The sequence below is a fragment of the Mastigoproctus giganteus genome, chromosome 5, assembly GCF_048544385.1.
Source record: "Mastigoproctus giganteus isolate SK-2022 chromosome 5, ASM4854438v1, whole genome shotgun sequence".
Taxonomy (NCBI): Eukaryota; Metazoa; Arthropoda; class Arachnida; order Uropygi; family Thelyphonidae; genus Mastigoproctus; species Mastigoproctus giganteus.
In genome coordinates, this window is record NC_143579.1 from 178,372,582 (window position 1) to 178,398,373 (window position 25,792).

At 41.8% G+C, this 25,792-nt stretch overlaps 1 protein-coding gene across 1 annotated transcript in view; it reads left to right on the plus strand.

The window, feature by feature from the left end:
* LOC150085872 (kinesin-like protein KIF12) overlaps positions 1 to 25,792 on the plus strand; it is a 168,551-nt gene that overhangs the window by 119,374 nt on the left and 23,385 nt on the right. The window contains exons 16-18 of the mRNA XM_090373549.1: positions 957 to 1,089; positions 3,885 to 3,991; positions 8,524 to 8,825. Of these exons, the coding sequence (XP_090229675.1) occupies positions 957 to 1,089; positions 3,885 to 3,991; positions 8,524 to 8,825 (542 nt within the window). The remainder of the gene's footprint in view (positions 1 to 956; positions 1,090 to 3,884; positions 3,992 to 8,523; positions 8,826 to 25,792) is intronic.

Consider the following 25,792-nt stretch of genomic DNA (forward strand, 5'->3'; position numbering starts at 1 on the left):
AATATTTTAGTCCTGCTCTTTCAGATGCAACAATATTCCTCATGTAGTATGGTACCCGAAGCAAAAGGCCTTTTCCTAAGTGACCTATATAAACGCAGGTAAATAATTACATAGTGATATTAGCTGATGTCCAGTATAGTATACATCAGGAAGGTACTTCGATGAAAGCGAGGAAGACGGCAATAATTGACAGGTGAAGGCACCTCCCTTTTCTGATTGTTTTGTGTCGTCAAGGAGAGGGGGGGTTGTGCTTAGGTAGGGTGTCTATCCCTCCATCCCGCTGTTTAAAAATGGGAAAAAGGGTTCCCGATTTAAAAACAGCGGCAAATGTGGAGAAAAACACACTGGGCATATCAACCTGCCCACTGTCCACCAAATACAGAGGACAGTTGGCAGGGAAAGCAGTGGCATCTGCCAATCACTGCTTTGTTCCTGTCCGTTTGTCGAAATATGGGAATCACAACTTGTCGATCACTGCTTTCCCACTCTTTTGCCTGCTGCCATGTTGGAGGGTGTACACCGTTCTGGAGTTTACCGTGATATTTATTCTAACTTGAGAACGCCGCGCACTAAAAATGCACAAGTCAATAATTACATGTCATTTCCTGATTAGATATCGACCAGTGCATTTCAACAGATGTGTCTTTTACGTAGAAAATATTTGACTTTGACTTACTCTGTATACCTCTACATTTTACGTAGAAAAGCGTACGCATGGGTGGGCGAGCAAAGCGAGCAGGGGGCATAGCCCACTAGTTATTATTATTATTATTACAGCAATAAAGCTATTTTATTCCTCTTAAATTATAGCAATCTGTTTTCTTTCCCCTTTTAATTAATATTTTAAAATTTGATAACAGAAATTTAATTTTCTTTGTATTTAAAATTTCTTTCCTACCTCTATTTTTAACTCTTTTTCTAACTCCTGCTTTCCTAAACCTCTATGTGTCCTTTAGGATGGGCTATCCAGTTAGGAGAGGAGATTCCCCAGCTCTGCGATCTCTACTTGGTTCCTCTGACTCTTTAATGGATACGACTACTGCTTGGACTTCGGGGTCCTGGAAATCCCTGATGGATGCAGAAAAGGAGGTGAGTGAAACTCCACACCTTTAGTCAGTACTACTAAAAGAAAAGTGTTCATTAATTACATTATTCGTACGTGGAACACTCAAATATAGAAATATACAAACCGACCAAAAAAGTTTTAAATAAATTCCGCATTTATGTACCTCAGCCAAAAATTAGCAGACTGAGTCAATATAGCGAAGAGATGCAAACTTATTTTGGAGAATAGGATTTTCACTTCTTAATGTCGTATTGTATTATGTAAAATATCTGTTAACAGGTTTTATGATTACACAATGAAACCCCTAAAAAGGGGCGCCTCCGTAGCCAGGTGGGCAGGAGCAGCAGTGCGTAGCACACGCTTCTTGATTAGACCGGGGTTCGAGCCCGTGACCACCAAATACGGACGATTCGGAAAGGTCAGATAATGACCACTGCATATCCCCTGAACAATATGGCCTTAGTTGCTAATGCTGCTAAAAAAAACAAATAACAACAACCCTTAAAAAGGTTGTAAATAGTATCTTACCAAAAGTCATGGGATACTTGTAGTTATGAAAAAAAAGCGTGTTGGCCCACCTTTGGCCTAAATGACTGCTTCAATGAGCTGTTTCTGGCACTAGTAAGTAATACTGTGCTCCTTTTAAAACCCTAAAGCATTCGTGATCTCTGCTAATAAGGAGAAAAGTCTTCGATTTACCTTAATTCTGCCGGTGACTTCATGGCCTAAACAATACAGTGTAATATTTGGACATTCTCTTCAAACTGCAATACTTAGATATTCTCTTCAAACCTCCATGACATAGAGCGTTATGGAAAGGTCGTAAGAATATCAATGTGGAACGCAACATGCAAGGTTCCATGCACTGTGACCAATAGATTTAGTCTGTATCACAGAAACACTCCCCCACCATGAGTGACACTTCTTTCTCTTAATTTCACAGCAGAGACAACACACTCAGGAAGTAAACCCATTTCAGGCATCTTCCCTTTCCAAACATGTACATAACACTGGAAAAGCGTGTAGTGCGATTCGTCCCTCCAAGGGACCGTTCTGCATTGATTCACAGTCCAGGTTCTGTATGCCTTGCTTTATGTCAATCGACGGTGTGCATTTGTGTTTGCTATCAAAGGCTTGTGGCTGCGGCTTTTCCGTGAAACTTCATGGTATGCAGCTCTCATCCGCATGTCGTGGTAACACTTACAGATATGCCTGTGACTGCTCGCATATCCAAACTCATTCTCTAGAGTCTGATGATGAGCTGAGGTAACCAGTTATATCAAAGTGCGTGAGCTCCCGACAGGCAGTAATTTACGGCTGCCTTTTGCCATATTTCCATACATATCCGGTAGACCTGGAAATCTTGCAGTTGAAACATGCCCAAAGAAGAGGATCACTAATATAAACACAGGAGTTTTCAAAAGTACATCTTCAAAAAAGAAAATAATATCAATACATTAATTATTTCTTTATCAATTACATATATTTAAAAAATCACTTTGCCTATGATCATCAGAATTCTTTCGCCCAGCAGACAATATGATACTGTATCAGCAATATATATTTTGTATCACAAATACAACATCAGTTTGAGCACTGTGAAATGATTACAAAATAAATTTTCATTGGAGCAGCATACACTACAGTACTCCCAATAATAGTTTACGGTTTAAAAGTGATAAACTTTAATTAATTTAGTTAGTTAGGGTGATAAAATTTAGAGATTGTTAACGATAATAACATTTAGGCTGTGGGGTTTTGGATAATGTTCACTGATAGCGTTACGTACATTGAAAGATCTATGCCAGAGGTTCCCAAACTTTCTCGGTTTACGGCGTCCCTAGTGTCTCAGTAATTTTTTCACGGCGCCCTTACGCCAAAAGAAATACTCAACAGTTCCGTTTATTAAGTAGTAAAAGTTGAAATTGCGATAAGTTGACACTGTGAACTACCTCGAGTTAGTAGTTCGCGCAGTGTCCGACAGATGTCGAGTATCGCTGTGTTTCCTTCGAAATTTTAAAATAACCGTGGCTCGTAGTTTGGGAACCGCTATCTATGCCACAAAAATGTAAGCCTATTGTTAACTTCTGCAGGTTCATCATTTACAAAAAAAAAAAGAAAAGGAAAAAGGTTACGATAAAATTGGGAACTCATCTAGCCCCTTTGGGGGCAGTAGGGCTATAACTGGAAATATTGTTAGATGGTTAATAAAAAGTAATTTAATGTTTAATAAATAAAAAACTTGGAAACTGAAAAGTAAAAAAAAAAAAAGATTAAGTAAAAGAATACAATAATAAACAGGAGAAACACTTTGTAGTCTTGCAGTATATCAGTGGGACATGGAACAATATCACAAAGTTGTTTGGATAAAACTGTACCGAGAGGATTAAAGAAAGAAATCGATATTCACAAAGTTTGCTATAGAGGAGGCTGAATTTGGTTAGATCGTTATTAAATGGAAAATGTGAAAGAGATGACTCGAGTGGGCTTAGATATGACATAGACAGAAAATAGACAGAAATCCGGACTGAAGGAACCTCAGCCTTGATTCTGATACAAGAGTGAAGATCGTTTTTCAAGAACTTGTTCATATAAGTCTCAGTATTTTGTGCCTTATTATCTTATTTTATCGTATGCCTGATTAATATTACAAAATACTTTATGAATTCAAGCTATATGTTATTAAGCAAGTTTCCTTTTATGAAAATAACGTTAACATGATGTAAAATCAGTAGCCAAAGCTACCTCTCAAAAGTATGTCGTATACCCAAGGCTGCAAAAAAAGAATTTTCTAATTTCTTATAATTTGTCTTTTCAGCTTGAAAGCAGACCAACAGAGTTTCATAAAACTACTATGCCTTCTGGTACCCGTAAACCGTCCCGCCAACAAAATATGTACACATCCAAGATAAAAGTGGGTAAGAGGTAAGCTGTCAGTTCATTATTAGTATATGTGAAAGGGCTGAAATGAAATCCTAAAAGAATTTAGCACTGCTTGTTAAATTCTTTTGGAAGATATAATAATTCATGCTAAGCAGGTACACTACATGCGGATATCATCGTCTAATTCAGTTAGGTCAGATTATTTTGAATAAATAAAATAAATATATCTAACCTAAAATAAACAAATAAATAAATATATCTAACCCCATGAGAGTTAGGTATATTGTATCTCCAATATGTATTCATTCAATGCTAGTATGCCTATTTCGCTGCATGAAAGACTCAGGTGTCTGAGAATAAACTGTGAAACCCTCGATCGTGACAAACTCGGTCACCGTGGAAACAAAGCCCATAACAATTTCTCCTGTCTTCATGGAATTCAAATCGAGGCCTTTTTTACACTGTATGAAAAACAGTGATTTTAACCACTGTGCTATTGGGTTCTTGCTAGAAGATATTGTTCACCCTAGAGGCCTAGACAAACCCTAGGCCTCCATTGTTCACCCTAGAGGCCTAGACAAACTAACTTTGCCAAAACTTTAATAGTTAATCAAAAGTTGCTGTCATCCCTAGCAAAATAAAGCTCAGCTGGAGAAAGAAATCGAACCCAGCCCTTTCCAAATGGAAGATCAGCGTACCACTGAAGGTGTCACAATTAGGAAGAGAATAAGAATGTCAAATCCAGTAATACCTACTGCTACCCATTAGGAAAAATAAGGTAAACAGGATTTATCAAAACGTCATTACTGGGGTTTTTTTTTTGTTGTTGTTGTTTTTTATTAAGGTGACTGTTTCTCGTGCAGTTGCTCTTCACTCTTGTCAGGACCACGTGTGGTCTTGGCTGCAAAAAAAAAAAAAATAAATAAATAAAAATAAAATAAAAAAAATAATAAATAAATAAAATAATAATAATTTCACCGAATCACTGCAAATGCACTTAAATGCAGATTTCATTTATCAGAGATTGCAAATCATTTGTTTTATTTAACATTATTGTTGGTCTCAATTGGAATGAAGCCAATGACCAATTTAGGAACTTTGGTACTTACGAAAAATGAAAGAAATCATGACACAGATTTCTTTGATTTTTTACTCAGCCATCAATATTTCCTTGGTTTTCAGACTGCTGGGACTTACCAAGCGCTCCATCTCTCTTTTTACTTCATAAAAATTAACAATTCTTAGAATAGTTGAATACTGTAATACAGGGTCATCGTAAAAGGTGTCCGTGATTTCCCTTTTAATTATCTTCGGAAATATTTGACCGATTGCTGTGATCGTAGCAGTAAACGGTGTGGTAACTCACTAAGTTTTATTTGACACCTCAACGATACCCTTGGCTGCGTCATGAGTGTGCGCAGAATGACTCCTATGCGCACTGCCTCAGTCAATATCAGTAACACGGCCGTGCAACAGAAAGCACAGTGTGTGTGTTGTCATACGCTGAATTTAAATCTGTCATAACAGTGCAACGTCGGTATTGAAATTCAGCGTACCGAAATTTCAGTAAATTTACTGAATTTACTGAAATGCTTCCCACTTACAATTTACTGAAATTCAGTAAATTGTAAGTGGGAAGCATTCAAGGAATTAGTCATGGATGCTACTAAAAGTTTCATACCTATTAAGAAATATTGTTTAAGGTTTAGGCCTAAATGGTTATCAAATGAACTAATGAGACTCGTGACAGACAAGAAAAGTGCATGCGATGCATATAAATTATCAAGCGACTCATAAGTCTATGGCAGATATAAGCTAGTCTGTAATCAGGTCACAAAGGAGGTTAGGCAGGCAAAGGCAGATTACGAGAAATCTTTGGCAAAAGATGCTAAGAAAAACAGCAAGGATTTCTTTACTTATATAAACTCTAAAAGGAAGGGGATGAATCAGCTTGGTCCATTTGATATCGATGGTTCGACTGTTGATGATCCTGCTCAGATAGCAAACAAACTGAATGAGTATTTTGCATCTATATTCACACATGAGGAATTATTAAGGTTTGAAAATGGCAGAAGGTTATCAAATTGTAGCAGGATACTTAATGTTTTGTAATAACTGAGAGCAAAGTGGAGGAGAAATTGTTGAAGTTGAACATGAGAAAGGCACCTGGTGTGGATGGGATCTATCCAGTTATATTAAAGGAGGCGGCAAAGCAACTAAGCAAAACCTTAGCCATAATTATGAGAGCATCCTTGGACTCAGGGGAGGTCCCCACGGACTGGAGGTGTGCAAATGTATCCCCAATTCACAAAGGGGGATCGAAGGGTGACACAAGTAATTACAGACCAGTTAGTTTAACTTCTGTTCCGGGTAAAATAATGGAGTCACTGGTTAAAGATGCATTGCAGGATCATCTAGACAAGACTGCAGCAATAATTCAGACACAGCATGGGTTTGTTAAGGGAAAGTCTTGTCTGACAAATCTGACAGGATATTATGATGTGGTTACAAAGGAACTGGATGCAAAAAATAATTTTGATATCATATACTTGGATTTCAGGAAAGCTTTTGACACTGTTGCGCATGGAAGACAAATTGTACATTGTACAAATTGGACCAGAATGGTATTAAGGGTAAGTTGCTACAATGGATAAAAGGATGGTTGAGTGGGAGAAGACAGAGGGTGGTAATTAATGGGTGCTGCTCTTCGTGGACTAATGTTATTAGTGGAGTCCCACAGGGTTCGGTGTTGGGTCCTCTGTCGTTTTGTTGTTGTTGTTATGGAGGTTTACTGGCACATAAGCTGCTAAGGCTATAATGTGCCTGTGTCGTTTTGTATATTTATCAATGATATTGATGAAGGTATATCAGGCTTAGTGTCGAAGTTTGAAGATGATACAAAGGTTGGCAGGGTTGTTAATGACAGTAATGGCAGTGTGCTACTGCAACAGGATCTAGATAATTTGGGCAGTGGGCTAAGAAGTTGCAACTGAAGTTTAACCTTGACAAATGCAAAGTACTGCATATGGGTAGAAGTAACCACAGAGAAATGTACTAACTGTGTGGTACTACACTTAAGGTGGTAGAAAATGAAATAGACCTGGGAGTAATTGTGCATTCAGATATGAAGTTTTCTGAGCAATGCAGACAGGCTGCCAGGGCAGGTCATGGGGTTTTGTCAATAATATATAGGAATATTGCTAGCAGGGAAAAGGAGGTGATTGTCCCCCTGTATAAGGCAATGGTCAGGCCACGCCTTAAGTACTGCGTACAGGTCTGGAGGCCTCATTTTAAGAAGGATGTAGATATGGTTGAGCGTCTACAGAGAAGGGCAACAAGATTGGTGAGGGGAATGAAGGGATCGTCTTACCAAAAGAGGCTTAAGTTATGCAAATTGCAGTGGCTGGAGACTAGACACCTGCGCGGTGATCTGATTGAGGTGTATAAGGCCTTGAATGGATTGAGCACGCTGAATTCTGATGGGATGCTTCCACTTGTTCGGATTACGAACCTAAGGGGGCATAAATTCAAATTAAGAAAAGACAGATGTAGAATAGATGTGCGGAAATTTGCCTTTAGCCAGCGGGTGGTTAATTGCTGGAACAAACTTCCATCTGTCGTTGTGGAAGTTGATAGGTTAAATAAATTTAAGGAGGAACTGGACAGGCATTGGGAGGGAATGGTGTGTTTGGTTTTTTTAGCTGATGCTGCATAAGCTCACACACTTGCTTTCTTGCATCACATGCCACTTCTACTACTACTGACACTGACTTTTGCAGTGCGCGTAGGAGTTATTCTGCGCACACTAATGACGCAGCCAAGATCATTGTTGAGGTGTCAAATAAAACTTAGTGAGTTACCACACTGTTTGCTGCTACGATCACAGCAATCGATCAAATATTTCCGAAGATAATTAAAAGGGAAATCACGGACACCTTTTTCGATGACCCTGTATAATTTGGTTTTCCTCCCATGTTTGCCATCCGAACTCTGCCTCCACTCCTACTTCGATTCATACAACTGATTAACATACACGGCACTGACATTTTACCTCTAAAACTGAATTTAAAGCCAATATTAGTGCTATTTTTTATAAACTTTGAATTTTCCCCCATATTTGTTTATGCACACATTGGCCTGGCATAATATATTTTTATTGTTCTTTATATCCAGAATCCTATAACGTAATGTGTTACTCAGTGGATCCTGAAACTCCCAAATAAATAAAATAAATATCATAAATTAAAATGGTGTTTTGTCTAACTATTCATTAGAAATTCTTGTTCTGAGAGTGTGCTATCATCCGTTTACAGTTTCACAATACGAAAATTAGCAAACTTCTGGTTGAAACTGAAAAGAAATAGAACGAGCAGAAAATATTCATGATACCATTCAAGTTTCAGAAAGTCTGGTTTCATTTGTTGACAGCACTGAGAGAATAACAAAATAGAGCTATGAATCTATCCAACATTGTCTCATGTTATCTCTCAGTTAACCATCACATTCCTAATGGTACCGATAACAATAAGTAAAAACTTTTATTTCACCCGTTCAATAACATCTTTTATTTCCAGCATGACAGATATTTCGGAGAAGAAAGAAGAAGCTCCTAGAAGAGAAAAACTTCAGAGAAGAAATTCGTGGGGTAGCGGAATTCCTCTCCGTGTTGACAGAATGCAAAGAGGTCAAAAATCTCCTCCCAACAACGTTCCGTTGCCTTTACCATCACCGTCGTCTAATGAAGAATCGTCTACCAATGGAACTCCAAACGGTCAGCCACTGCGTACTCCCCCTCAAAAACTACCTCCACTGATGTCCATGCTGATGCCAAGGAAACAAACTAGAAAAGGTTCTGGAAAATCCAAAATAGCGAAAGGTGAGTAAATGCTGGAATTCTGATACTGATAGATGCTGAGAAAGTAAATACATTTCTTTGCAATTTATAAACTGTATAAAAATCCTGTAAGCGATTTAAAATTCAAAAATATTTCGTCAGGTGTATAAAACAACTTTAAGAAATAAATGTTCTGTTTTACTTTCTTAAGATGTTTAACCTGATTCTCTTTAGCCTGTCAGTTAACATTATTAAAAGATCATCTCCTTCGAAATAAAAATCACCATCTCTTCAAGATATAAAATTCATATAAAAATATTAACAAAATAAAATGAAAAAGAAAAATTAATCTCTCGCAACTCAAGAAAGCTGTGCTTTATTCCACTTTTAGTAGTGTCAGAAATTGAAATGTAAGGCTATTTGAGATCAAATCTGTATTTATTACAAATATGATTGTATTATATAAGAAATTGGTGCTGTTTTGACTGGAGAACATGCCCTTTCACCAAAGATAAGATAAATGTGATATGGGCACAGTTAACCAAATTAAAAAATATAAAATTTAGGGCTAAAAAGCGTCAGATTACGAGGAGGGTTTACTGACACAAGTTAGTGCAATAACATCATTTCTATACATAGTAAACCAACCAAAGTTATGCAGTGGCATTATTACATAGCACGTAATATTGTAAATTCCTTTACAACGAGTAGCCTATCTCATTATACCTCGAATAAGTAATGCTTATCCGGTATAGAAACTATTGTTACTTATTCTCATGGGTACCACCACTTAGACAGCAGTTTCAAGGCAATTTTGCCCCGCATCGGTGAGTGAATAAGTACCTCGTTGGTATAACAGCTGTCTGGGTGGTGGTAGTACCCACTGCAAATAAGTAACAATAGCTGGGGAAGCGTTCTTATTCGAGATATAATGAGATAGACAACTCGTTGTGAAGGAATTCACAATATGACATGGGTAATGATGCCACTGTACGATTTCGGTTGGGTTACTGTGTATAGAAATGATGCTGACAGTAAAGTCTCCTCGCAGTCTGAGGCGTTTTAGCCCTAAATCCTATATGCATCAAACTACACCCCACTTGGCACCCCAGTTGTGAATTAATTTCACAATAGAATTGTGAAATTAATTCACCACTGGGTTGTCAGCTGTTATTGGGGTACCGACCCACTCATCTACGAGGGGGCTAAATAGCCCCAAAACTGCCGTTTGGGTAGTGGTGGTAGTATCCACTGAGAATAAGTAACAATAGTCTTCACTACTGGGGAAGCGTTATTTATTCAAGGTGTAATGAGATGGGCAACTCTCATTGTGAAATAATTCATATGAGATGTTTATGTAATGATGCTACTGCACAACTTAGGTTGGTTTACTATGTATTGAAATAATGCTACTGTACTAACTTATATGACAGTCAAATTAATAATTAAAACAAATGAACTAAAATATTTCCAGAAAAGACGACAAAAAAATTCTTTATTAATTAGTTAAACCTTCAGGCCATGTAAAGTTCAAGTAGATATTCATTCGAGATTTGGTGTTTCAATGTTTTGAAATGCACGTATTTTTCAAACGCATTAGAAAACAGTGTGCTACAAAAATTAGTTGAATATGCGAAAATTAAAAAACAATTTGCCTAAAAATCTCATTTATACTTTTTTCCCCCATAAATCATTCCAACAATAACAAGCTGAACACCTAATGATTGGGCAACTACCACTAAGTAATCAGAAGGCTGCAGAAGAGTTCCATGGCCGTCAAAGTTCCAACTAGAAATTTTAAAGTTATCATTTCAAAAGGTAGCCTAAGTTTGGCAAAGTAATAAAACAACATTCATGATTCTTGATGGAAAAAGTGCTCGACCGAAATAAGATACAAGATGAACAGCGTGCAGTCGATGTGGTTTCAAAGGTTATAGTTAAACCCACCACCTTTGCAACTACAGGGAGGCGGTACATGGCTCAATTGTCATTGCAAACCGGATGGCTATGGATCTCTACTTAGAAGATCTCATACTTCCTCATCCTAAAGGAATTTACCATCCAAACTGGAGTCCGCCAAGGGGATGTAGCCTCCCCGTTGCTTTTCAACATCGTGGTCGACGCCATTATGAGGCAAGCATTCAGAAACAGACAGGGCATACAATATGACAAGGATCACTATGTGACTGACCTGATGTTTGCTGATGATAGTGCTATCCTTGCCGGTAACGACGCTGAAGCCACGGACATCCTCTACGACATTGCCCGCATTGCCCGGCCATACGGTTTGAAGATCAATGCTGGTAAGACAAAGGCCCTGACAACAGATGGGTCGCAAGCCACCATCTATCTCGAAGGCGTCCAGATCGAGCAAGTGCAGGACTTTAAATACCTTCGGTCGCTGGTCCAGGAGAAGAAAGTTGCATCCACCATGGAAATCCACAGCAGAATTGGACAGGCGGCCACTGCGTTCGCCTCGCTCAAATGGTGTCTGTGGAAGAGGACCAACATTTCCACAAAGACTAAAATCCGACTCTTCCGGACTTTGATCCTGCCCGTTCTTCTTTACGGATCAGAAACATGGATTTGTCTCAAGTTAGATTTGAACAAACTTGAGGTATTCCAAATGCGATGCCTGCGGCAGATCTTGGGCATCTCTCTTCGCGACCGCATCACTAATGATACCATCCGCGCCAGATGCCAACAGCAACCAACCATTGCCGACCAAATCCAGAAGCGAAGGCTCAGATGGTTTGGCCACGTATGTAGAATGGGCACGAACAGAATACCATCCACACTCCTTTGGAGACAACGACCCACCCAATGGAGCATCCAACGGACCGCGCCTAGGAAAACGTGGGCCAAGCAAGTGGAAGATGACTTGAAGAGCCGACGTCTCGACCTTAACCAGGCCAGGACTGAAGCCATGGATCATAAGGTATGGAAGAACATCACAGAGCAAGTCCGAAACCCTGCGGCACCTACAGCAGCATACTGGTTGCGTGGCCAACCGCCTCCCCCAGCTGCCAGCTAAGGACCAAAGAAGAAGAAGAAGAAAGGTGTTACTGGAATAAGATAGGGACGTCAATATGGCCGCCGTTGTGTTCGGACATACGATATATCGCTCCGTGATTTTTATGTAAAAAATGTGTTTAAACTACAGTTTATGTTCTATAGTGTGTTCTCTCAAGAAGATATACAGTACAGGAGTCCCTTGGTGAGAAACGTTTTGCACTCTACCGGATATTAAGTTAGATCCCAGCGTAATTTATCTGTTTCCTTTGTTGCCAGACCGCACTGATCACCATGTGGCTAACGGCAGGGAAATAGAGAGCCGACCAATATAACGTGGCTGGCACGCTGGTATCTGGCCGTTGACTGGGGGTGTTGTCCTCATAGTGATTGCCTCCTGCATTAACTTGTACAGAAACAACGTTCCAATATTTCTGGACTATGTTTAAAGCAATTATAGAGAAAATCATTACCTTTGTGCTTCCCCCCCCCCTCCCATAAACTTTCATGGTGACGCATGAACTTCTTACTCGTGCGACACATTTAAATCGTGATGTCACCATCGTCTTCGGCGGTCCCCGAAAATACCACAGGGAACTAATCCCATCGCTCTGGGTGCACTTTGCTGTTCCCTCCCCCACCACGTGACCAAGGGGAGAACTTAAATTTGCGATTAACAGTTGTAAGACACGTAATAAACCTACGGACTTGTGGTTAGGATCCATCGACAGCTCTTGGAGCCCTACTTTCAACTAGCACGCCCAAAACCCGATAATCCGGAAAACCTCTTAAATCCGGAATATCAACAAAATGGAGAGAAAATCGGACAGAACTACCGTCGCTGCAGAACAAGATCAAAATAATGACTCGATATTGATAGAAAACCAAGAAGAGACGGAGAACCCCCGCTCAGGAGCCCCCCGACCAAAGGAAAAAAATTGGAAAATGACTGCTCCGAAATCAGAAAGGAAAACATGCTCGCAATCCGAGCAAAAGGAGACAAATGAAGTAGCTGCCACACAGAATGACAATTACAGAGGACAAACGGGACGCCAATGACGCACCAAAAAATGCGGAATCCCCGGAAAACACGGAGGACCAGCATCTGTTCTGGACCAGATGCTGGTCCTCCGTGTGCAGCTCGAAAACAAGTTGAAGGAATCCTCTGGCAGAATAACCACTGCCTTCAGAGGAGAAATTGTGACCATCTGCACCAAGCTGGAAACAGTTCTACAGAAGGTCCACGTAGAAGCAATAACAAATAAGGCCAAACTGGAGGCCTACACATGGAATGTGGGGAAAAACAAATGCCACACCGGGCACCCACTTACGCAGAAACGCTGAGGAAACCTACAAATGTACAGACCAAAAGTCAATCGGTCAAAAGAAAAACCCTTCGGCCCACACCCAACATAGTGGTAGTACGACCAGTAGGGAATGAAAAATCCACCAGTGAGGAAATAAAGAAGAAAGTCACAGAGAACTTGAAAGAGGACTTCGGCGCTACTAGAAAAATCCACCAGTGAGGAAATAAAGAAGAAAGTCACAGAGAACTTGAAAGAGGACTTCGGCGCTACTAGAAAAATCCACCAGTGAGGAAATAAAGAAGAAAGTCACAGAGAACTTGAAAGAGGACTTCGGCGCTACTAGAATCAAAGCTATCCGAAAAACCAGGAACCCCGGAATAGTTATTGAAACAGCAACCAAAGAAGAAGCACAGCAGATAATAACAAACCCCAAGATCTTCACCCTAGGCCTTACCGCAGAGGCCCCCAAAAGAAAAGGGCCATCTGTAATCATTTTTGATATTGACCAGGATATGACATCTGGAAGTGTAAGGGAAGAGATATACAGGAAAAACCTCCAAATCCAATTACCTGACAAGGATGAAAAACAGCTGATTATACCCAAGTACAGAACAATACTGGTAAACTGCAACTGGGTGGTAGAGCTGGCCCCCGAAGCATGGCAGATCCTACGAATGCAAAACACCATATACATAGAGTGGCAGTCATAGATTAAAGAACGTGTGGATGTACCAAGGTGCTTCCGATGCTGAAAGTACGGCCACACAACACACACACCTGTGCCCAAAAAGAAGCAACATGTGGCCACTGCTCTGAAATGGGCCACAATTACAGCAGCTGCCCAAAGAAAGAAAAAGATCCCATCTGCACCAACTGCAAATCCCTGTGGTTAGATCATGCCCATTCCACACACGAACTGCCCAACCTACCAGAAAGCTAAGAGTTCATACCAGTCACGAATCAATTATGGGGATACACCATAAGAAATTTAATAATGGAATCTTTGCGGTGCACCAAATAAACACGCAGCGGGCCAGAGCAGTGGCGACCAAGTACGGCAAAGCGCTGATGAGGCTAACGCACATGTTATCCTGATACAGGAGCCCTACACTCACAAAGGGCAAGTCAGGGTCAGGGGCTATCCGCTCCGATATAAAATTGTACAATGCAACGAAGACACTCCGAGGGCAGCGGTGGTAGTACGGAACCCGGAGATAACCAAGACAAAAATACCACGACTCTGCACGCCATGGGCATCATGTGCCCATATTATTAGCTCTGTTGGCAGCCTGTATATGATCTCGCTGTACTGCAGACCCGGAATAGAAATAGATTTCGCTATCACTTATCTACAAACGGCGCAAGAAACCCAACAGGACAATGAGTCGTAATCGGCGCCGATGTAAACTGCCGCTCCCCTGTTTGGCACAGCACTATGCCGGACCGACGAGGTACCAGGAATGGACAGAGGCTTGAGAGTTCCTAGCAAATTCTATCTTCACTGTAAAGAATCAACCATTCAATCTACCGACATACTGCAACACCCTATGGGAATCAACCATAGACATCACGCTAACCACAAGAAACATAGAAGCTCATGTGACCGATTGGACTGTGTTTGTTTGTTGTTTGGTTTTTAGGAGCATTAGCAACTAAGGCCATATTGCTCCGGTAATATGCAGTGGTCATTCCCTGACCTTTCCACATCCTCCGTATTTGGTGGTGACGGGCTCGAACCCCGGTCTAATCAAGAAGCGTGTGCTATGCACTGTTGCTCCTTCCCACCTGGCTACGGAGGCGCCATTGGACTGTGCAAAACGCCTGGACCACATCGGATCACCACACAATCATCTTCAATATCAAGAGAACGATGCCAAGACCAACAAATGGCAAATACATGGCGAGCAGGTTCGCCATAAAAAAGGCAAACTGGGAGCTCTTTCGAGAACAACTGATCCGCAAAGCACAAGAGGAAGTGACCGGATGGGAGAGTGACAGGATGGAAAACGTAGACAGGATGCAGGAGAAAGTCACCCACATTATAACCACTGCAGCGGAAATGGCGATGAAAAGGAAGACACCCTCCGTAGGAGCCATGCCATGGTGGACCCCAGAGTTACAAAGATTACGAAAGCAAGTTCAAATAAAGAGAAAAGAATACCAGAAGGTGCGGAGAACCTAGCCACCAACAGAGGTAGCCTATCTAAGACATCAATACCAACAGCTACGCAATGCCTACACCGAAAAAATAAAGAAAAATAAGAAAGCCTCATGGGAGCAACTAGTCTCTGCTACAGGAAATGAGGTCCTCTGCGGAGGGGGTTATATACAAAATAACCACAAATAAGCTCCCCAGGGGAGAAATAACGATGGTAACAAAAACGCCTCAAGGATCCCTCACTAAAACATGGGATGATTCAATTAATAACATTCTAAATACAATCATTCTAGAACCCCCCAGACAACCTCAGTGACAAGCAAGAAGAAATCGCCCAAGCAAAAGAGGCATACACATCGCAACAAATGGAGCCGCCCTTCACCATGGAGGAGCTACAAAATGCTGCGGCACAGATGCGAAATAGGAAATGCCCGGGACCGGACCTCCTAGAGCCGGAGCTGATCAAAAAAGGCCGCGGAACACATACCTGACCTCCTGCTCAAACTTCTAAACTGCTGCCTGCAAGCAGGGAAATTTCCGACCTCCTGGAAAACCGCAAATCTGAAACTCATCCTGAAGAACCCTAACAAGCCACCAGAACAACCGGATTCCTACCGACCGATAGCTTTACTGACTACCCTGAGTAAACTATACGAAAGGCTGTTGCATAAAAAAATTATGAGCCACTACAAAGCTGCAAACCTAGAATCACCAAAACAATATGGATTCAAACTGGGATTATCAACCATAGAAGCAGTCCAAAACCTTATATTCAAAGCAACCCAATGCGACAGGAAGTACTTCCTAGTCATCACAGTGGGCTTCGCCGGGACGTTCGACACCCTTTGGTGGCACAGCATCCGGGAGGCAGCACTCCCAACAAACCTCAACAAGTGTATAAAGGATTACCTAACTGACCGAAGAATTGGGATGGTAAAACCTTTTCGAAAAGTGGCTCGATGGATCTGCAGGAGCTGCCCCAGGGCTCGGTCCTGGGGCCGCTCATGTGGAACATTGTCTTTGACGCCTTCCTGGCTCAGGACTTGGGCGAAGTGAGCTGCCAGGCCTTTGCTGACAATTTGGTCCTGATGGTTGAGGTGGACTCCAGATCGGGCCTGGAGACTCATGAAACCAGGCAATACAGGTGTTACAGGATTGAGCAAAGCTACACATGTTGAAGATATCACCCACGAAGACGAACTCTGTTCTATTGAAAGGAGTGCTCGACATCCACAGACCACCACAAATAAAGACAGCAGGAGCAACCATCAAACTTGCAAAACAAATACGATACTTAGGAATTACAATCGACAGTAATTTATCTTTCACACCTCATATCATCCACCTGAAAGAAAAACTAAGGAACTACGCAGCATTAATAGCAAGAGTCTCACACAGGGACTGGGGATTAAACAGAAAAACACTGTCCCTGTACTACTAAGCAATTTTCATCCCAGCCATTACCTACGGATCCCCGATATGGTACAATAAAGCAGGAACAGCAGTAAATAAAAGACACCTGGACACAATCCAGCGTAGCATTATGCTTATCACATCTCATGCATGCAGAACAGTAAGCACGCATGCCGTCCAGGTCTTGATAGGAGTCCTCCCACTGGACCTGGAGGTGACTCACTGCAGGCTGATGTACCACCTGCCTAAGAGAACACTCACTACAATCTATGGACTTACCCTAGAACCAAACAACAACCGCAAAGCAGAAAAGCATAGAATCGTGGCTCACCTGATACAGCTATGGCAGGACTGATGGACAGCATCAAACAAAGGCAACGTGACGAAGAGATTCATACCACTGGTTGCCAAGACGTATCCAAAAGACCCCCCCCCCATGGTTTAACCCGGGGTTAATTGCAACCTACTTACTAATGGGCCATGGCCCATTCAAGGCAAAATTGAACATGCTGGGTATAATGGAGGAGCTAACTTGCACCTGTGGTGAGCCTGAAACATGGCATCATATAATGAACGACTGTGAGTGCTATGAGGAACACAGAAGCGTGCTAATAACTAAAATACAGTACATACCAAAAAACAAAGAACACCATCTCTTGGACACAGAAGATGACTACACGGCTTTCAGCCAATTTGCACAAGAAGTCTTCGACCGAAGAAGAACGGAAATTGCCATCCACAATGAATGAAAGTAAATTACATACTCGAAGAAAATTGACCACCCCACAAGACTGCAAAGAGCAAGAGGAAATCAAAATGAGCATGGAAGAAGACAACCCCGACCAAAGTGAGGCCACAAACGGATCAAAGGACCCCACAGAACTCTACAAAGATCAAGAAAATAACAAAGTGACAAGGAATCTGGTCAGACACAGCCACAGGAACTATCTGACGAAGATGAGTACATGCAAACAAACCAAGTGACAAAAAACCCGGACTGGAAATAAATGCAGAAACTACTTGCAGTACACCATATGGCGGTCTGAATAGGACTCCCTAGTCCTATTCACCTTTAATTATCAATCCCCAGGCAAGAGGAAACGGTTTCCTGTTCCCTCCCCTGCCACTCCCCGCTTCTCTACTCCTGGTGGGGCACAGGCCTGCCCCACTGCTTTTGGGGACACCTACTCTATTGTCCCCATACTTCTGGCTTTCCCCCCCAGTATTTAGCCTCTCTCTCTCTCTCCTACTCTGTCTATACACCAGCGCATGTCCCACACAACGTTAAAAATTAAAATATGTCCAAATTCAAACCGCGCACGCAAAACTCTTTCGGCTTAAACCTTTTTCAGTGATTATTTTATTTTATTATTTTTTTATTTATTTATTTTTTTGTAATATATATCTATTTTTTTTAGGCCCTAGCCACTGAAATCTCAGAAAACTATGTGGCAGTGCCTGCCAGAGTAAAATATCAACTACTGGGTACCGTCTGCCTCCACAAGGCTAAGTGTGGACAACGTTGGCCCCCAGCAGGGGTCTAGCGGCTAAATGGCCAGAAGAACAACGATACACAACACTACACTTACAAAATCCATACACTTTTAAATCTCTGGCCTTTACAGTGAACTGTTACATCTACAATGAAAGCAATGCGGAGTTGGGGGAAACCCCCGGTTCCGCTAGACACGAATACACTTTACACTTTTTTTTTTTACTGGAATAAGATCTGGAGAGTGGAGAGGCCAACACAATAGGCTCCATAGAACCAAGCTACCTGCAAACTTCTACAAGGTCATTAAAGTTATCCCTCCAACAGGTTCATAACAGTAAATGTTCCCTACCAAAGTATAACAAGACAGGTCTACAGGGGTTACCCATGGGACTCTGTCCTGGGTCCCTTCTTCTGGACCCTCATCTTGGATGACTTCCTCTCCACCAACCTGGGGGAGGCCCCCATCACAGGCGTTCGTGGACGACCTGATCATCACAGTGGCTGGGGACTCTTGGGCACGCCTTGAGACCTTGGAAAACAGTGCCCTATACAAGCTCCTAAAGTGGTCAAATCACCACTTCCTTCAAATCTCACAAACAAAAACAGACTCCATCCTGCTTAGGGAAACCTGTAATGCGGCTAGACCGCCACAGAGTAAAATCGACAGGACAAAGTTTTCACAGGAACTCAAATATCTAGGATTAATTCTGGACAACAAACTGAACTTTCAGCTACACCTAAAATATATCAAAGGTAAAATCCGAAGATACACTGCTCTCTTATTGCTAGGCTCTCAAAATGGGACTGGGGCCTTAATAGGCACACTTTATCCCTGTTCTTCAAGGCAGTCTTCCTTCCAATTATTGCCTACACTGCCGGGGTGTGGTACTCAAAGGCCACCATAGTTACGGGAAGAAGACTCTTTGAAGCCATACAAAAAACAGTCTTGCTAACCATCACCCGAACAAACTGCACGACCAGTATGCACCTCTTACAGATTCTAGTTGGAGCAGTGCCACTGGACCTTGAGGTTGTCAGGTGCAGCCTCCTATACCACTCCTCAAAAGGAACTGCAAAGATTCCTGCCTAGCATCGACAGGATCTTCCCCAAACCTCCCCCCCCATGGTTCTCCCCTGGACTCTCGCTTACCTACCTTCTCACTGATCACGGACCAATAAATGGGAAGCTAACCTCACTCGGCATCATCGATGATCACATGTGTGCCTTTGGTGACCTGAAATCCTGGGGCCACATCATGCACGACCTATGCAATAGACTCATCATTACAATAGCATACCTACCAAAAGGGCAAGAATCCCACCTTTTAGATAGCAAGGAGGAATATGAAGCTCTGTCACTCTTCATAACTGAACTCTTCACAAGATCATTCCCACACAACAAAGGCAGACAAATGCAAGGGAACAATGCCCAAGTCAATCACTAAACATCATGACAAGAAGGGATGAGGAAATATCAAGAGCCAAGGATTACTTGAACTAAAACCCTGTATCCTGGAACTTCAACCTGAGCAGGGCTACCCCTACTGAACAGATCCACACTCCACAAACATGACAACACTGGACTTGACCTCAAACTGGACATTGATGCACCAATATAGAGACAACATGCAAATTGGATAACTAACCTGACTTGACTGCACCATTGGCCATCTGTACTGGGTACCCTCATCGGGTACACTTTAAATCCCCACCCCAAGGTAGGGAGGGGAAAGAGACAGGCTTCTGTCTCCTCCCTTCCCCTCCCTCTTTCCTCTAGTTGGGTCTGTCCTCACTGATATTCTGGGGGTTGCCTTTGCTATCGCCCCCATATTTCTATCTTTTCCCCCCAGCCTTTCCCCTACTCTGACTTACCAAACCTACCATGTATGCCCATAACCTAAACATAACCTAACTTTACTAGCATCCAAATTTCTTAACTCCACACCTTAACATAAACTAATTCGGCCTAATTTAACCCTAATGCTAAATCGGATTTTTTTTTTTTTTTTTTTTTTTTTTTATAGGCCCTAGCCAATGAAATCTTAAGAAACTAGGTCGCAGGGCCTGCCAGAGTAAAATGTGATTGAACCCTCTATTGCCTGACCTGCCTTCTTGGGGCAAAGTGTGGGTAATGGTGGGTCCCACTAGGAGCCCAACAGCTAAAAGGTCAGAGGAACAATATAATGACATTACACGACATAACCATTCCCCTTACACTTTTTGAAAAGCCTATGGCCTAAACAGAGTTTGTGTTTCACGAACAGAGTACACAATGTGGAAATCGGGGAAGCCCCTGGGGCCATTAGACATCAAATACTTTACACTTTACTAGGTGGGAAGATGAAAGAAGAGACAGAAATTCATTGATGTAAAGAACAAATAGGATAGGTCCGAGAAGTGAGCCTTGAGGTACTCCCTTGGAGAAATAACAAATGTCCGAATAAGACTGATTTGTTGATACAACAAATGCCGATCAGTAAGGTAATCAGGGAAGGTCCCCATGGACTGGACAAGTGCAAATGTATCTCCAATTCACAAAGAGGATCAAAGGGTGACATGAGTAATTACAGAGGGAACTTTGCTATCAGGGATAAGGAGGTGATTATCCCTTTGTATAAGGCAATGGTCAGGGCACACATTGAGTACTATATACAAGTCTGGGCAGCTCATTTTAGGATTGACATAGAGCTGCTGGGACAGGTACAGAGAAGGACAATGAGAGTGGTGAGGGGAACAAAGGGGGTGCTCTTACCAAGAAAGGCTTAAGTTCTGCAAATTGCAGCGTCTAGAGACTAGGCACCTGCGAGGTGATCCGAATGAGGTGTTTAAAGCTTTAAATGGTTTCAGCAAGCTCAATGCTGATGGGATTCTTCCTCTTGCTCAGATTAAGAACTTGAAGGGGCATAGATTCAAATTGAGGAAAGGCAGTTGCAGAATAGATATAGATGTGTGGAAATTTGCCTTTAGCCAGCGGGTGATTGATTGCTGAAACAATCTTTGATCTGTCATTAGCATTAGCATTAGTAGAGGCATTGGATGCAAGAAAGCAAGCTTATGCAGCATTGGCCAAAAAAAAAAAAAAAAAAAAAAAAACCACTTCCACTTCACCACTCTGTTCATTCAAAATACCTGTCCAGCTGAGCCTTAAACTTATTTAGGCTATCAACTTCCACGACAAGGGATGGAAGTCTGTTCCACCAACCAACCACCCTCTGGCTAAAGGCAAATTTCCGCATCTGTCTTTCCTCAATTTGAATTTATGCCCTCTCAGGTGATTATTCTGAGAGAGAGGAAGAATCCCATCAGCATTAAGCATGCTCAAACCATTCAAGGCTTTATACACCTCTATCAGATCACCTCACTGGTGCCTAGTCTCCAGATACTGTAATTTGCAAAACTTAAGCCTTTCTTCATAAGAGCACCCCTTTGTTCCATTCACTAATCTTGTTGCCCTTCTCTGTACTCGTTACAGCACCTCTACATCCTTCTTGAAATGAGGCCTCCAGACCTGTATACAATACTCTAGGTGTGGCCTGACCATTGCCTTATACAAGGGAATAATCACCTCCTCATCCCTGCTAGAAAAATTCCTATATATCATTGACAATACACCATGAGCTACTCTTGCAGCCCATCTGCACTGCTCAGAGAACTTCATATCTGCCTGCACAACCACCCCCAGGTCCCTTTCATTCTCTACCACTGTCAGTGTAGTACCACAGAGTTGATACGTTGCTCTGGGGTTGCTGTTTCCCATGTGTAGTACTTTACATTTGTCAATGTTAAACTTCATTTGCCACCTCTCAGCCCATCTGCTCAACCTTTCCAGATCCTGTTGCAGCAGCATAGTGTCAGTAGTGTCCTTGACAACCCTGCCTACCTTTGTATTGTCTGCAAACTTCGACATTAAGCTTGATATACCATCATCAATATCATTTATAAATACAGAAAACAATAATGGACCCAACACTGAGCCCTGAGGGACTCCACTAATAACATTAGTCCACGACGAGCAGTGTCCATTGATTACCACTCTCTGTCTTCTCCCCCTCAGCCACCCCTAACATTGTGGAAGCTAATAGCTCAAATAAATTCAAGGAAGGACTGGACAAACTTTTGGAGCAGATGGAGAGGTGAATGGAACGTGGGTCTTCCCCCCCCCCTTTTTTTCTGGCTGATGCTGTATAAGTTTGCTTTCTTCCAACACATGATACTACTAATGAGTAGAATTTAGAGCAGAATTCAACGATTGCCAGGTCAGTGGATCAAACCTTTTGAACAATAGGCATACTGTTCAAAAACATAAGCTGTTCAAAAGCATATTCATCAACTTGTAGGACCCTCTTAGTCCTACAAGTTGATGAATACACTGATTGACTTCCAGGAAGCCACACGAGTCTGCTATGAAGAATTTTTTTAAATAATTTTGCAAAAACTGTGTAGAGCTATTTTACAAGTTGTTAATAGAGTTGCAGTGTTTTCCCTTTGGAATAGAAGCAAGGACTGCTTTTTTGAATTGAGTAGGGAGTTTACCAGATTGAAAGGAGAGATTGTAAATATACTTCAGTGGTGTAAGAATTGAGTTAAGGACATTTTTCAGCAAAGCAGGAGATATTTCTTCAAACAAAACCAGGGGACTCTCTGGCTAATATAGATACAATAAGAGAATTAATGCAGAGAATTCTCCCCAAAGATTCATTTAACCATTTAATCTCCCATCCCCTGCCTCCGTAGCCGAATGGTCAGGGGCAGGAGTGCAGTAGCACACACTCCTTGAATAGACTGGGGGTTCAAGCTCCTGTCTGCTAAATACGGTCGATCTGCCAACCCGCACTGGACCAGCATGGCAGATTATAGTCCATTTCCCTCAACATGAATTGTTGAGGAGGCTTCCATCCTGCAGTGGGTTGATAATGCCTGCAGTTCACCTTTTTTTTTTTACCCCGGATCATTCTGAAAAAATTACCCAGGTTATGTTAAAATCAAGCAGTGCATCTATTCACAAAAAGAAACTAAATAGAAATGCAGACCCTCTTAGTCCTACAAGCTGGAATCCCTTCAGCGAAGGATCCACAGGATGGTAAAAAAATATTCAAAGAGCAAGAGCTAACCTGTCCCGAAAATGAGGTAAATACCCTTCAAGATACCTGGATCCTCAGGAATAACTATACATCCCTTATAAGGCACAAGAAAAGGGAATCCTGGCAACAGATGTTAAGGATAATGGGGAATGCTGACCCTTGGGAGTCATTCACCTTATTGTCACTAACAAGCTCCCTTCAGGTGTAGTGGTAAATACCACCACTACTACAGCTTGTACCCCCTGTCCTAACTTCAAAGGACACCATTAATAACATCTCAAATGCACTATTCCCTCGAGACAACATAGCCCTGACCCAGATCAACTAAAAACAGTCAATAATAATCAGGCCAATCACTCCACTGAGATAGAATTCCCCTTCTTCCAGTATGAATTAATGGCTGCATTAGATCATGCAAAAAAGAACAAGTGCCCAGGACTTGACTTAGAAGTGGAGGCTGTTAAAAAAAATTTACTACAGTCTACCCAGACAATCTATTGCAGCTATTGAACCACTGCCGTCCCCAAGGGGTATTCTTCTTCCCATAGGAAGCAGGCACTTCTGAGGCTTATCTTAAAAAATCCTGAAAAGCTACCCACCGAGCCCAGATCTTACTGGTGCGCAGCACTGCTTCCTGTGCTGGGTAAGCTTTTGGAGGGGCTATTACTAAGCTGGCTATTAGACCATTACCAGATAGCAGTTCTATAATCAGGTAAACAGTTTGGATTAAGCCAGGCCACAACCCCAGGAGCTCACATCCGGTGAGTATGGGCTTGGCACACCCAGGGTCCTGAGCTGGATATCATCATTTTTCTCTTTCTTGGTGATTCCCCCCCTCTCTCTCTTAGGTTAACTCAGGAATTTTTTTTTTTGGCTGGTGCAGCATAAGCCTCAGGCTTCCTTGTACCATATAGCTAATTGTACCATAATAATAATAATAATAATAATAATAATAACTGCACTGAAGATGGTATGCAACAAATGCTAAATGCAGCTAATACAGAACAGAAATATATATGCTAGCCATCTCTATTGACCTTGCTGGTGTCTTTGACACCCTGTGGAGGTCCAGTATTCTCAGAAGTATGCTTGGCCAATATGCCCCAGAACCTAATCATCCATAGCTGCCTGGAAACAGAAAAATGATAACCCAAACCAGATTCCAAGAAAGAAACAGAACAGTAAAGAAAGGATACCCACAAGGGTCAGTGCTGGCAGGGCAAGTGGAACACAGAAAGCCTGATAAGCAGAGCATTTGGGCACCGAAATTAAAAATGTTTATTATAATATTATATATATATTAAACTCAAGAAGGAAAAAGATGAATCAGATTGGTCCACTGGATATTGATGGTTCAACAGTTGAGGATCCTGCTCAGGTGGCTGACAATCTAAACGAGTATTTTGCATCTACATTCACGCATGAGGAGTTATTCAGGAAGGAGAATGATGTAAGTAAAGTAAACATTGGCAGTGAGCTGGATGATTTTGTAATAACTAAGAGGAAAGTGGAGGAGAGATTGTTGAGGATAAACATAAAAAAGGCACCTGGGGTGGATGGGATCTATCCAGTTATATTAAAGGAGGCAGCAAAGGAAGTAAGCAAACCCCTAGCCATAATTATGAGAGCTTCTTTGGACTCAGGGGAGGTACCCATAGACTGGAGATGTGCAAATGTAACCCCAATTCACAAAGGAGGATCAAAGGCTGACACAAGTAATTATAGACCTGTTAGTTTAACTTCTGTTCCAGGTAAATTAATGGAGGCACTGGTTAAAGAAGCACTGCAGGATCATCTAGACAAGAATTCAGTTATAGCTCAGACGCAGCATGGTTTTGTTAAGGGCAGGTCTTGCCTGACCAATTTGATTGGATACTATGATGTAGTCACAAAAGAACTGGATGCAGGGAATAACTTTGATATTATATATTTGGATCTTAGAAAGGCTTTTGATACTGTTGCACATGGAAGACTGCTGCACAAATTGGAGCAGTGTGGCATTGGAGGAAAATTGCTGCTATGGATAAGGGGATGGTTGAGTGGCAGAAGACAGAGAGTGGTAATCAATGGACACTGCTCAACGTGGACTAATGTTATTAGTGGAGTTCCTCAGGGTTCAGTGTTGGGTCCGTTGTTGTTTTCGGTGTTTATGAATGATATTGATGATGGGATATCAAGTTTAATGTCCAAGTTTGCAGATGATACAAAGGTTGGCAGGGTTGTTAAGGACACTACTGACGCTGTGCTGCTGCAACAGGATCTGGAAAGGTTGAACAGATGGGCTGAGAGGTGGCAAATGAAGTTTAACATTGACAAATGTAAAGTACTACATATGGGAAACAGTAACCCCAGAGCAACGTATCAACTCTGCGGTACTACACTGACAGTGGTGGAGAATGAAAAGGACCTGGGGGTAATTGTGCAGGCAGATATGAAGTTCTCTGAGCAGTGCAGACGAGCTGCAAGAGTAGCTCATGGTGTCTTGTCAATGATATACAGGAATTTTTCTAGCAGGGATAAGGAGGTGATTATTCCCTTGTATA